The 15,166-nt window shown below is 39.8% G+C and overlaps 1 protein-coding gene across 1 annotated transcript in view; it reads right to left on the reverse strand.

The window, feature by feature from the left end:
* Positions 1 to 15,166, reverse strand: part of ZNF438 (zinc finger protein 438) — a 99,288-nt gene that overhangs the window by 20,677 nt on the left and 63,445 nt on the right. Inside the window, exon 5 of the mRNA XM_084618853.1 lies at positions 9,069 to 9,125. Within this exon, the coding sequence (XP_084474979.1) occupies positions 9,069 to 9,096 (28 nt within the window). The 5' untranslated portion in view covers positions 9,097 to 9,125. The remainder of the gene's footprint in view (positions 1 to 9,068; positions 9,126 to 15,166) is intronic.

Raw genomic sequence — 15,166 nt, forward strand, 5'->3', positions numbered from 1 at the left:
GCCATAAAAAAGCCCATTTGGAAATTAGTCTGAAGTATGAATAGTCTTCAGTAAATAAGGCATGAGACCACACAAAGAACAATGAGGAAAGCTGCTCATTAAGTGAGCACCACCTATTCTGAGCACTGAATGAGGCAGCACTCCTGTGAGGAAAAAAAAATAGTAAAGCATACATCCTGCATATGTATGGAGTGAATTAAGATTGCTCAGGTAACCTTAGTTCTGGTATTTCCTAACTTATGAGTTCTTAACTTTGCAACCTTAATAATGTTCTTTTAACATAGGGGTTCTTTTTGTTTGTGTGTATGTAATTCAACAAAGGTTTGAAAAATAAACTGAGCACAACATTTAAACTATTGTTATAATACAGGGATAAAGAACAAAGATGTGTCATTAGCACAGAATCTCCAGGGTGCAGAAGTACACATATGTACAGAAAACAGCACACACTCAGGGTCATAGAGGGAACAAGCTTTAAATAATTTGTTAGAATTCTACAAGTCAAAATGAAAGTCCTTTTAGAGTTACACATTATCTCTGATTTAAGCATCAAGGTGCTCTCCAGGCTGAGGTATTTTTAAGCTGCTCAATATTTTTACCACTGAGAATAGCAAGGGCTGCCCCCAGTTTAAATCTTAATGAGGTAGCTTTTTTTCCCCCCCCCCCCATAAAGGAGTGGAGTGATAGTGACTTACAAGGAATGAGGTGACAGTGGCAAACTTCCTGGATCCCCTAAGTATTCATTTCCATACCTTTCTTCTTAATGGGTAGAACGTTGCAAAGAAAATGTATTTTTTATGTAGTAACTGGACTCCATTGAAACACACTTTCAACCTTAACTATTTTTATGGAAATGTTTAGGTTGGGAATAAATTAAATCTATTTTTGGCATAATCAATTTATGGAAGTCACTTTGGAGGGGTAACTCATAGTATCGTCCAGCACCACTTGAGTACTTTGGGCAAGTTTCTCCTATTTCCTGTCCAACCCAGTTCCTTTTCCATGACATATAGCCTCCTTGCATGCCAAGCAGATCTCAGCATATTACATGAGCCACAAAATTCATGCCCAAGTTAATTTACACATGAAAAGTATAAAAAAGGTGAATTCTCAATTAAGGCCAACCCTGCCTTTCTTGTTACCTTCCTCTTTTATTAGAGAGTGCCCAATGGATTCTGTTCCCTATTTGCAGTTTCTTTCTCCAGGCAAAGACTCCTTCTGACAATCCCAAGTTATCCAGCCCCCACAATCTCCAGAGCTTTGCTATCAGAGAAAGACTGGCCAAGGACAGAATCTTTTGCCAAAAGTTAACACATCAAGTGTGGATAAACATTCATAAGATCTTTCTGTCATATTGTTATAATCAAAAATAATGAACCCAAGCCATCATTCTGACTGTGTCCCTCGGAGAAACAAAGCCTCGCACTAGATTTTAAATGTCTAAATGCTTTGTATTTGATCTGAAAATTCATATCTGTGTATTGTTCAAACTCAAATCTTTTAAAAATACATTAAGTGCTACATCTTGGGGGACTTATTAATTGCCAACAGTTTGGATGAACATTTTGGGGGTCTGGCATAAAAAAATGAACATTAAAATATTGCACCACATATTAGCAAATCAAAATTTTAAAACAACACATTTTATACATATATAAAATAGGCAAATGAATTAGAGTAAAATTTGGTCATCTTAAAAAAAAGCTATCTTTGAGCTACTGTATAGAGAAGTCTGGAGTCCCTGACAAGAAAAATTAGTTCCTTCTCTAAAATACCTTTGCTTCTAAGAATGGAGGGATCCATTGCCTGGACTTCATTGCTGGGAGAGTGCTACTCATGTCACAGCAACAGAAAGAACGTGGAATGTACTTTTGGAGTGAGGGGACAGCAGAGTGGATTTCCTCCCCATCCCTACCGGATTACAACAACAGTCCTAAGCCCCACTGAAGATTTCCAAAGCTGAAAATTACATAAACTTAGTAGAAATGCTGATAACATTATAGATAACACGAGTAATAAAAAAGAAAGCTGTAACTTGTACAAACTTAATTTTACCAAAACCATTCTTATGTACAGGGAAAGCGTTCGGACAGCGATGTTACGTTATGATAAACTATAGAAAAATTAACTTATTTTTCTAATAGAAGTTCAAAAAGTAGAGGGCCTATAGAACCAGGTAAAAGTATCACTGGGAGTTTTAGTAGACGTTTCTCTTGCCTGGTATCTTGATTATTTACCCAGAAGCCCAAATCTAGAAATTTGAGGTTGGGTTTTTAAACAACCATTTGCAGTGGATTAAAGAAAAGGTATAAGGCCCCAAATCCTCTTGTATCATTTGGTCATAGACAATTTTGAGATATAAAAAGAAAGAGTTCCCTTTTGTTGAAGGCTCCGCCTCTCACACTCTAAACTATTAATTTCAATCTCTAATGGTTAAAATAATTGAGAAGTTTTAGACGAAATTTAAATGCCTTCAAATCAACTGCTGAAAACCATGCGAGAGTGCAAGATACAAAATGCCTAATTATTAATATCATTGTCATCTGTATCAGCTTGGGAAATCAGTCTGTATGACCAATAAGATATCAACATACAGCAGTGGTTGCCAAACTTTAACAGCCCCAAAACCCCTTTCACAAAATTGTGAAATCTTGTGAACCCCCTCCTAAAAATGAATATTTCCAGGGACTGAAGTTTAAATTTCTTCCGCACTCCGCAGGGCTCCTGCTACTGGACCCTGTTGACCACCCTGGTCAATTGAGCTTGGGCTGCAGGTCCCGCTGACCGCCGGGGCTCGGGCTGCCAGCTCCAACTGCCCAGCCCCGATCTCCCTGGGGCTCGGGCTACCAGCCCCGCACAGTGCACTGGGATTCAGGCTGCTGGCTCCTCCACTCAAGGGAGGGGGGAGGGCTCGGGCTGCCAGCCCAAACTGCCCGGCCCCGCTCTCCCTGGGGCTCGGGCTACCAGCCCTGCACGGCGCACTGGGATTCAGGCTGCTGGCTCCTCCACTCATGGGAGGGCTCGGGCTGCCAGCCCAAACTGCCCGGCCCCGCTTTCCCTGGGACTTGGGCTGTCTACCCTGCAACTGGGTCCCACCTGCTGCCTCCAATGCCCGGGTTCCTCTGGCCGCCATTAGTGAAATTTTTCTGATGAACCCCCTGTAACATTCTGCGAACCCCAGTTTGGGTACCACTGACATACAGCTATTCTGCCCTTATTTTTCATACCACTCTGACGATAAGAGAGCCAGGAGAAAACTAGAAATGTTCAATTCAAATCATGAACTGGAGCTGGTGTCTATCTTCCACATCCAGAAATACTGATATCATAGGAAAAATATTGGCATTTTCCTGTTTAAAAACGAACAGTGTACCTGAGGGAGAAACTGTTTGGTGGACACATTATCAAAGATATATAGCTCAGCTTCCACATCCCTCTGCCAACCTTAAAGTTAGTCTTACCCTGAGAATATGCTGTTTCAATACATGGGCCCCAACTGTGCAGGAAGGGAATGATTGTGATAGCATTACAATTCAATTTTTTTTATCTTGAGTCCTCTTGCTTCTGTTCAGTTGTCACACGACGCAGAAGGTGATCCCTGGGGACTCGTGAAGTAAAGCTTCAATAGCAAAACTGCTTTGGAGGGACTATCAAAAGTTCTAATTGTTCAGAAGAACTAACTTAATGAATGGAGATGCAGCACTGCCCATGGAATTCATACAAGCATGGCACCAACATGAATGTGAACGAGACACACTGGAAGATGGCTATTGAGCAGAACATTTGAAAGAAAAGGTTGAAACTGAATGTTAAAATTTTCTCTTCTGGAAGAGCTGCCAGTTGAGATTTCTTAAAATGAGTTCCAAGAGGGATAAGACCCCAACTAGCAGTTCATTCCTTGTGAAGCAGATGTAAAAAAAAAAAAAAAAAAAAAAAGGACGATCAAGGTAACATCAACTTGGACAACATTCTGGAAGTAGAAGATATACTGAATAATGTGGTAATTAATAGACAATGCTCCCCCTGAACTGCAGGAAATGATAGTGACCAGGTCTGAGGGATAAATTAAGGTAGAATTCTTGAAAACTGTGGAGCAAGAAAAGGTCAAGTGGCACCGTTTCATGAATAAGTCATGGAATGTTTTCTGTGCTGAATCTTGCTTCCCTTTAAAATAAGCTGAGGATAAAATTTTTTGTCTTTGTATTGACTAAAAAGACCCCCCAAAATACACACAGATGATACTTCAAGTGTAGTAGGGGGATAAGGTCTCTTAACTCCAAAATATATTTTTATCACAGAAGCACTGGAATAGACAATAGAATGAAGACAATTGGGAAAATATCTTGACATTTTATGAAGTACATCCTTTTATATGACATTTAAAACCCTTCTGTCTAAATTGGAACCAGTTCAGAGGAGAACAGAAAATGTTTAATTTACCAGTTAGGCTTAAAGCCTCCTGCAGCAGCAAATATACATTGTATGGTGTTATTTGAGTTGCTGAAAAAGTGTGTGTTGACTTCCATATTGCAAACCTGGAAAAATGCTTTCTGGTTCCAGATAAACAAGAGAGCTGTAAGACTGACTGTTGAGACTTGGCCTGAAAAATGTTGGTAATTTTCCTGTTGTTCTTGTACAGTGGTTCATCATCCCTGATGGAAGGACTAGACTCCAAAACAGACTGCTAAATCTGGATGATTTGGGGGAGAACCTTTTCTTAGGATTTTTGTAAATAAACTCATTTCCACTGAACATGGCCTAGGTGATTTAACTTCTGAATGTGGTAACTGCATCTAGGATTTTTATACTTCTCTTTGATCTATTCCCTTCCCCTTTCTTCTTTTATGATGAGCAATTTATTTACAGTAAAAACATATAGTTCTGGCTGAGATTATACAAGACACTGACACCTATAGCCAATTTGGCTGTGACACAAACAAATAAAGTTCAAAGAAGCTTCACTGTATTCTATATAGGCATGTCATTTTCCTTTCCAAAGACCTTCAGAGCATCTGCGCCATATATTAGAATTAAAATCTCTCTGGAATGATTGTGGTTCTGGTTAAGAGAAATCTGAAGTTTTCAGAACATATGAAAGTTCCCACTTTCTGTTGAATGTGAACTTGGCTGGGTCTCTCTGGCACATGTACTGAAGGACCCAGTAGAAAAGAAATCAGACTACAGCATCTCCATGTTTACCTCTTCCTACATGATTCCACCTATTTGGAAGGTTTGCTGACATTGGTAGACCAGTGGAAGTTGCCAGACCAACAGGCTGTGGCTGCTCTAGGATACACTTTGAGGAAGATGCATACATACTGTGGCGATAAGTGCTAATTTACCATACAACATATAAGATCTAGCTAAATCTACAGGAACCAGTAGGAATGCAGAGTCAGCAGGCAGCCTTGTCAAGCTGCCCTAAGCAGAGAGGTCAAACATTTATTTATTTTGAGTACCCAACAGTTTGTGACAGCATATTCTCTCACTCCCAGCACATTGTTTTGGACAGCAGTGAGTTTGAAGCTGATCTCTCTCAGACAAAGCAACTGAACTGTGGTCAGAATACTATGCTGCAGCAGTCCAGCAGGGGGAGTCTGAACTAAAATAAAGCTCCTATTTAAGCTCCCTTTGTTGGTGTGAAATGGGCAGTCCTAGCTCAGCAATGAAGTCCAGACCAATGCTCATTAATGAAAAGAATGGGTTTATAATCAATGTGCCATCTCAACTAAGTACAGCAGTGCAAGCGGACGATCCTACAATATGCCAGAAACAAGTGAAATTCTAAACTACAAGTCTAGTAACTTTGTAATGCTGTGTTTTTAGTGAGAAATATGATCTACCTTGAACAATTTATGACAAATCATACATTACTTTCAAACATTATTTTAATTAATTTATCTCTTTCAAAATGTTTGTTAATATTCGATCTTTGCATATTTGAAACTTTTCCAAAATCAATATATTTTGCATAACTTTGAGTGCATATATGAATATTTTAAAGCATGACAGTCAAACTTGCCTATTAAAAGTAAAAGTAATCTATTTTGCATCATTTTTAAATAAACTGGAATTATAGTGCTGAAGTGGGACATTTTTGTAGTGTTTATGGTTTTTGTGCCAATACACTTAATGTGAAAAACAATGTGCTTTGTTTTATGAAAAGCATTAGTATGTTTATATGGATTTCTATTCTTATTTGTGGTAGATATTTGAAAACAAAATAGAGCTGTCTGACCAACACTCAAGAAATCTTTGTCAAACTTTCCTGCTTTCATCATTGCTCAGCTCATCACACAAGCCATCTGCATAAATAAAGATGTAAGCATCTGTTATATGGCAAGTGGTCTCAAGGGCAGATGTTTTTATCCTTGCATTCATGTCACTGGGCTTGGATACATTATTTGAACAGATGTACACAATCTGCAAGTGATGTGTCCCACAGTGAAACATCTCCAACTGCTTTCTCTCAAAGTACATAAATGCTATTTGCACCTGCATTTATACTAATGATATAAAGGCAGTGGGGGTTCTGAGAAAGTGCTATGAAATACATGTACATGGTTAATTGAAATTTGAGAGCTTCAAGCGCCAAATGACTGTACTGTCATTGATATACACGGAACTAAATTGTATAAATTATTTTTTTAACATGAATGAATTGATAAGGCCATGCCCAGCAGGAAACCTGTGATTCCAGTTTACCATTAGAAAGATTTTATTCATGGTATATTATAAAAATAATAGAAAAACATATGTTTTTCTGACCTGTTTCATGTTGTAAGACCAGTTCATATTAGCCTTGTTTGAGGACAAGATTTATAAATCACATATTTCCCATCTGAAGATTTGTTAGCCCTCCAACAGGCTGATAATCCACAATGGTAATTTGCATGGCTATTAAGCATTAGAAAAATCTCAGTTTCCAAAGTTAAGGGGACAAATAATACGCTTGCAAGTGAAATTCTGTGCATAATGTAAGATCAAAATATATTATGGTTTAACAATTTACTAGCCTATGATGTTTCAGTATGCTAGATTTAGATTTTTTCCTCGAAAGTTTAAATATTTACCACAAAGACAATTCCTTTGTCACATGAGCAAACTCTCTTTGAAAAGTTCTGTTCATAAAAGAGTGTTTTCCTGACTAGTATATATGTGCCCGGCAGGAATACGTATCAAATGACAGTAGTAATACTGGTATTATATAACAAACGTAGGAGTGAGGGGTTTCAGTAGTCAGTCAAGGAACTTGTGCTAACAGTTACGGCTGTGACTTTCTACAGTTGAAAAATAATGGGCACTTTCAATGAGTAGATTTATAGGCTGATAAAACAATAGTATATTGTGTGTGTAATTGAGTGAGAGGTTCCACTTCCAATATCATTTGTTTTCTCACCACTTATTCAAAATAAATGTATCTGCTTATCATTGCACATAAATCATTATGAACTGTTAATGTAATCATAGAATTCTCACAGTGCAACAGCGTGTTTAAGAAACAAATCTGATATTTGACTAAAAAGGACAAAATGCTTTTGATGGCAAAATACAATGTGTCACACCAAGACTAATCAATTTTTAGAATATTACAGTTTCACACTGATGTAACTTTAGTCAGAGTCCAGTCAGCATTTCCACCATAATCCTTCATTTCCGAGTTTTATACCTAGGCTGTTATAATTCACTCTGGGCTGAAACATGGCACACACCATAAGCCTGGGATGAATTTTTCTTTTAAAAACAATTTTAAAAAATGGTTCTGCAGTTTCCATGTATTAAAAAAATAGCAGCTTCACCAGTTTACCTTTTTTTCCTATTACTCAAAAATGTATTTAATATAAAACACTATATGGATTTGAGCATATTGGAAATCACTTTTTATTATTTTTAAAAAATATAGCAAAGACAGTTTAAGGACCAAGAGCACATGCAAAAGAGATGGATTTATTCAACAATAAAATATATCTCCAAAGGAATAATAGTTCCATCAGGCCTAGGATGTGCCAACGAAGAGGAATTTACAGGACAAATCATAATGGCTTCTTCACAACTTTTACAGCATTGCATAAAATATTCACTCTTTTAAAAATGTCAAAATACAAACATGACAGTAAGAGCTCTAGACTTCCAGTTAAGTAAGAAAAATATTTTTTTAAAAATTAGCATGAACAGTACAACGAATATTTAACAAGTCCCATCTAAATCATTGCAGATTTTTACGGCCTACGACACTTCTCTCAGGTTTTAATACTACTGTTAACAAGAATGAAATTCACAAGTTAAAAACAATCTTTAAATGTTAGTTTTATGACCATATTTACATAGAAAAGGAACTGACGTTTAAGATGAAAATGCATTCAAAATTCTCAGTATAGTGAAGATGCATTACAGCACATATAATATACCTACCAATATTGGGGGAGACAAAATGGACACATTTTTTAGCCCTACTAAAATACAAATTGACAAGAAAAGACTTTTGAAGGGACAAAGTAGAAATACAACAAAATAAATACAGGGACTGTTCCTCCTAAGTGCAACAATAGGCACACACAGTAACACCAAGCATTGATCTCAACATACTTGAATACAAGTTTACATTTTCTTGTTTGTACTAGTTATGTCTAGTAACTTTAAAATTACTATACTAGTTAATAGTGTGGAGAAGATTTTGTAAATTTTTTCTTTCCAAATTCCACTATAAAAGTTCAAAAAAAAAATATTGTAATAAGTGTAATAATCTTCAAATAATGTAGAACAAAAGATCAGAATTATTTTCATAGTACAGGAAAGTACAGTATTCAGCCTTGTGAACAAGCAGTTATTAGCTTCCATTTTCCATCATGGATAGTGAATGTATATAAAGTACATCTACCATTTCTCTTCAATAACAAAAAAATCCGAACTATTCCAGTTGTAATCATGATTCTAGTACATATGCACAAAATAAAGGTAGAAATAATCTAAATCTGAGCTCATTTTAGTGTAGTTCTACTAATTTTCCACCACATTCCAAATCACAAAACTATAGTTTCTCATAAACTTGTTTAGAACGTATACTGTACCTTCAGAAAGATTTAAAGGGTTCTGCATTGTGCCCTCTGACAGTCACAGTAACTTTCCTTAAGAGGAGAAACAAATACAGGTATTTAAAATTCTTGATGCCATTTCTCAGATTCTTTAAAAAAAAAAAAAAGCATCAGTACAACCCACTCAAATATAAGATTACGAACAGATTTACAAAAAGTTATTTGTTTTTAGGAGGACCACTTGTCTATCTTTCTTAAATTCTTGTTTATAAATGCAAGGGTCAACAGAATTACCCAAAATGCAGGCTATTTAGTTCTGAATGTAAAAGTCAAGTTATTTTTTCTCCATACCCTTCATCTTACCAAACCTAACTACTTGTACAGGTAAGTAGATACATGAATGAGCTTTCACAGGATACCTTGCATCTTGAGAGCTATGAAAGCATTTTGTAAACACTGTAAAAACCAGCTGCCACTTTAAGCACAACTATCTTTAATGCCAATGAAGCTGACACTGTGTTCCAGAATGTAACAAAAAAGCCTCACTGTGATTTTTCTTGCTAGTAATTTTCCAAAAATTTCAAGGCTTAAGGAATCAAAGCACTACGCATCTACATAAAGAAGTAGCTATACAAAGCAAAATAAATCATCAGTAAATCATACCACAGTATACATTAAGGGCGTGACCCAAAGCCCATCGAAGCAAATTGAAAGCATTCCATTTTTTCAGAAGACTTTGGACCAGGCTCTAAAGAACTAATATAATATGATTTATACATTACTTTTACTGCTTATTTTTCTGTTAATATTTTAAATGGAGAGATTGCTATTTTAACTTAATTTGGTGCTTGCAAGAAGTGCCAGAGTAACAACTCTGGAAGCTGATGTCCTCTGTATAACAGTAACAACAGTGAGAGCTTCCTTACATTTCCCAGTCATTATGCCCCAATCTTGACCTGCAGGAGCTACCTCTAGAAATGATAGTTCAGTTGTTATGGCCCATTTAGTCACTTACTTCTCTAGTGAGACTTTCAACAAGGGTGCCAAGTGTAGTATTATACTTAATACTTATATAGCATGTAAACACCCGTGTATTAGGCAGAGATACCGTTAAAAATTTGCATAAGGCCACTGAACAGTACTCAAGAGTGTTGACCCCAGTCCTGATTTATGTGTGACTGTCCAAGTTTCTGATGGGACTCTACTGAAAAGTTTTCATAGAATCATAGAATATCAGGGTTGGAAGGGACCTCAGCAGGTCATCTAGTCCAACCCACTGCTCAAAGCAGGACCAACACCCAACTAAATCATCCCAGCGAGGGCTTTGTCAAGCCTGACCTTAAAAACTTCTAAGGAAGGAGATTCCACCAACTCCCTAGGTAACGCATTCCAGTGTTTCACCACCCTCCTAATGAAAAAGTTTTTCCTAATATCCAACCTAAACCTCCCCCACTGCAACTTGAGACCATTACTCCTTGTTCTGTCATCTGCTACCACTGAGAATAGTCTAGATCCATCCTCTTTGGAACCCCCTTTCAGGTAGTTGAAAGCAGCTATCAAATCCCCCCTCATTCTTCTCTTCCATAGACTAAACATCCCCAGTTCCCTCAGCCTCTCCTCATAAGTCATGTGTTCCAGTCCCCTAATCATTTTTGTTGCCCTTCGCTGGACGTTTTCCAGTTTTTCCACATCCTTCGTGAAGTGTGGGGCCCAAAACTGGACACAGTACTCCAGATGAGGCCTCACCAATGTCGAATAGAGGGGAAGGATCACGTCCCTCGATCTGCTGGCAATGCCCCTACTTATACAGCCCAAAATGCTGTGAGCCTTCTTGGCAACAAGGGCACATATCCAGCTCATATCCAGCTTCTCGTCCACTGTAACCCCTAGGTCCTTTACTGCAGAACTGCTGCCTAGCCATTCGGTCCCTAGTCTGTAGCGGTGCATTGGATTCTTCTGTCCTAAGTGCACTTGTCCTGGTTGAACCTCATCAGATTTCTTTTGGCCCAATCCTCCAATTTGTCTAGGTCCCTCTGTATCCTATCCCTACCCTCCAGCGTATCTACCTCTCCTCCCAGTTTAGTGTCATCTGCAAATTTGCTCAGGATGCAATCCACACCATCCTCCGGATCATTTATGAAGATATTGAACAAAACCGGCCCAAGGACCAACCCTCGGGACCCTCCACTTGATACAGGCTGCCAACTAGACATGGAGCCATTGATCACTACCCGTTGAGCCCGACAATCTAGCCAGCTTTCTATCCACCTTATAGTTCATTCATCCAGCCCATACTTCTTTACTTGCTGGCAAGAATACTGTGGGAGACAGTGTCAAAAGCTTTGCTAAAGTCAAGGAACAACACGTTCACTGCTTTCCCTTCAACCACAGAACCAGTTATCTCATCATACAAGAAAATTAGATTAGTCAGGCATAACTTGCCCTTGGTGAATCCATGCTGACTGTTCCTGATCACTTTCCTCCCCTCTAAGTGCTTCAGAATTGATTCCTTGAGGACCTGCTCCAAGATTTTTCCAGGGACTGAGGTGAGGCTGACTGGCCTGTAGTTCCCAGGATCCTCCTCCTTCCCTTTTTTAAAGATGGGCACTACATTAGCCTTTTTCCAGACCTCCGGGACTTCCCGCGATCGCCATGAGTTTTCAAAGATAATGGCCAATGGCTCTGCGATCACATCCGCCAACTCCAACCAACTCACTGTCATACAATGGTGATATTGCATTACAATGCAAATGTAACTGCATCACAAAAATGCCAACAAGTTATGATGCCATATGTTTATCCTGAAGGATAAACACTTAACAGTATGCGAATCCTGCTTAGATGCTGGTCACTTTTGGTTATTAACTTCCTGTGGCCTACAGTAAGTGTAAAAAGCTTTGAATCTTGTTACCCTACTCATCCTCTGAGCTATCCAACTCCCCCAGCGACATCAAACTCTGTGGTTATGCATATATTCAGTCTTCAATTTTATTTTCAAAGTGCATTTGTATTGGTTAAGTCTTCATACATAGAACCAAGTTCGCATTCATGCTCTTAAGGTTTTTAATTTAGTAAAATACAAAGTGGCTCTTAGTCAAATTGTCAGGAGCACTCCTAGCGTGGGTAGTCAACGTTGTTGACCTCCTTCTCCTCTGCAACAGATGTTTCCAAGTGCACTTGGGAGACCGTTAGCACACAAAAGAGAGAAAACAATGATGTGCCCCCAAGGCTCTCTGCTGGCACTGACACTTTTCAATCTATACACTAACAAATTCCCACTTACCCAGTACTGTAAGTTCACGTACGCAGATGACATTTGCTTAAGCATTCAAGCACGGTCAACCCCAGAACTTGAAGACACCCTAAATGCTGACTTGACTAAAATGTCTGAATACTGTAATTGATAGCATTTACAACTAAGTGTAACCAAGACAGTTTTGAGTGTGTTCCATCTTAACACCAGAGCAGTCCAAGAACTGAGTATCTTTCTCAATGGACATCACTTGAAACACAAATCACACCCAGTCTATCTCCGAATAACCCTAGATAGATCTCTCACATATCTTAACCACCAGAGAAAAACTGAGGCTCAGGTGAGATTGTGTAACAACCTCCCAAGCAAATTTGCCAGCATTTAATGGGCAGCAAATGCTCAAATTCTCTGATCAGTCTCTCCTCTGATGTCGTCTATTATTCTGCAGGAGAATACTGTGCTCCATTTATCACGCATCAAGTTGGCTGACACACAACTACACTCACCCAACCTCATTATAAATGGGACAGATCAGCCCACACCAGTACCATCACTTTCTATGTTAAGCAACATCATTCCTTCACACACTTGTTGTGAGGTTGCTACAGCCAGAATATTGAGAAGATCAGCGCAAACCCGAGCCTACCACTAAACACAGATCACTTTGACCACCCAAAAGTGTACCTATTGTGGCTGTGACAGTCTATACCTGGGGGAGCATCCTGGAAACCCCATATTTCTCATTTGTATATAGTCATGATCTTACCCATAAAGCATGCCTTGTAAGGTATCAGGGGAAAGGTTATGATCTGCTGAAAGTCATTTCTCTATCTATATATGTATATCATTACTGCATATGAAGTTATGAGAATTGTGTTATATGGTTGTCACTAAAACATGCTGTAAATTGAGGAATCAACCAGATATTAGCTCCAGAGGGGCAACAGCAAGGAAAGTAACCAACACCCAGGTGGGGTTTCAAACAACCCACCAACAACCATTGTCCAGCAAGGGACCTACAATTCAATGACTCACCTGCATGAGGCCACACCACAGGAATTGCTCAACCTTGCCTTGAGACTCAGCAATGCCCCCAGACATGCCTGGACTTGTGTTTTCCAAGCACATGGACTGAGGGTATAAAACAGACAGAGTGGACACATACGGGGCCCTTTTCCTGCTCCCACCTATGCTGCAAGCAACGAAGACACTGAGAAGACGACAAGATTCCAACAGAGGAGATTGGCCCAGGTTTAAGGAACAAACCTGTATACGTAGGACTACAATATCCAGTGGGGTGAGAAAACCACTTAATCTAGATGTTGCCCAGTCTAATAGGGTTGAGTGTTTAGACTGCGTGCTTATATTTCATTTCTTTTGGTACCTAACTCTGACTTTTTGCCTATCACTTAATATCACTTAAAATCTACTTTTATAGTCAATAAATTTGTTTAACTGTTTATCTTTACCAGTGAGTTTGTGTGAAGTATGGGGCAAATCTGCTCAGGTTTTGCAAAGACTGGTGTATGTCTTCTTTCCATTGTTGAAGCGGTGAACCAATTAATAAATTTGCACTGCCCATCTTGATCAGTGCAAGACAGTATATTCCTGAGGTACAGTGCTGGGAGGGATTTGGCTCTGGTGCCTTTCTCTGTGAGATTCATCAGTGGCTCTGGAAGCATGCATGCAATATAGCTGGGTGTGGGGCTCCACATGCTGTTGTGCTGAGCGATCACAGCTCCTAGAGGGGTTTGCTGCTGGTCACTAGCAGGGAATTGTGAGACACAGCCCAGGCTGGAGATAGTTAAGGGGGCACAGTGGTCCCACTGTTCCAGGCTGCACTCCGGGGGGATCCCATCACAGTGGCCCACTTGCCCAGCCCAGATTTCTCTGCAACGTTGAAGTGGTGTGAAGAATGGTCTGCAGCTGACATCAGAAACCAGTCTCTTATAACTGATCCAACCATGCATGCACCCAGCTTTGATTTGCCACACATCTCATGGACCCTTCTGAACTGATTTTTAAGCTGCTAGGGGTCAATGTGCAACTAGCCTTCACACCTGAGGCCAAAGAGAGGATTGCACATGCAGCTCTGGCCAAAAACAGACAATGTCACACGTTACTGACAACTGCGCTCTGACCACATTTGATGGTGGTCTGAAGGATCAGCACTTTGCTGATGAGGCTTGCAAATGGGCTTGGCAAACTCTGCATCTGACAAGAATGGCTTTGCCTAAGAGCCATAGAGGAGATACCTCAGAAGTACAAGGGAAGAGGTTTCTCCTCCCAATATTTCTGTATCCTGAAGAAGAAGGGTGGTTTTTGTCTTATCCTAAAGATGAGGAGACTGAGCAAATACTGTCTCATGTTCAGGATGGTAATGCTTGCCTCTATCATTCCATGTCTGCAGGCTCAAGACTTGTTCATGATTCTCAACTTCCAGGACACATACTTCCATATCACCATCCAGCTGGTCCACAGGAGGTACCTGAGATTCACCGTGGGACCAATCACTATCAGTATTGCCTGATGGTAACCTGTTAGTTACATTATAGTTAAGGATATGATTCTGTTATGGAGGCCACAAATTCCATAACTTTCTGGGACCTCTGGGATTTCTTCTGGGGCAGGGCTGGAGCAGCTGTCAGCCCCGGAGCAGCTGTCAGCCCCAGGGCCACTAGAGCAACGGCTGGGTTTGGCTCAGAATCCCTGGGCTTGGAGCAGCTGGTGGTGGTCAACGTAGGTGCTGCCGGAGCAGCGGCTAGTGGCCAGTCTCAGGGCTGCTGGAGCAGTGGTCAATGGCCCGTTGAGCAGCGGCTGCGGTTGGGTCAGCCTCCCTGGGGCTACCAGAGCAGCAGCGGCCAGCCCGTGCCACAGGAGC

Source organism: Lepidochelys olivacea (genome assembly GCF_965140295.1).
Source record: "Lepidochelys olivacea isolate rLepOli2 genome assembly, chromosome: 2".
NCBI lineage: Eukaryota > Metazoa > Chordata > Testudines > Cheloniidae > Lepidochelys > Lepidochelys olivacea.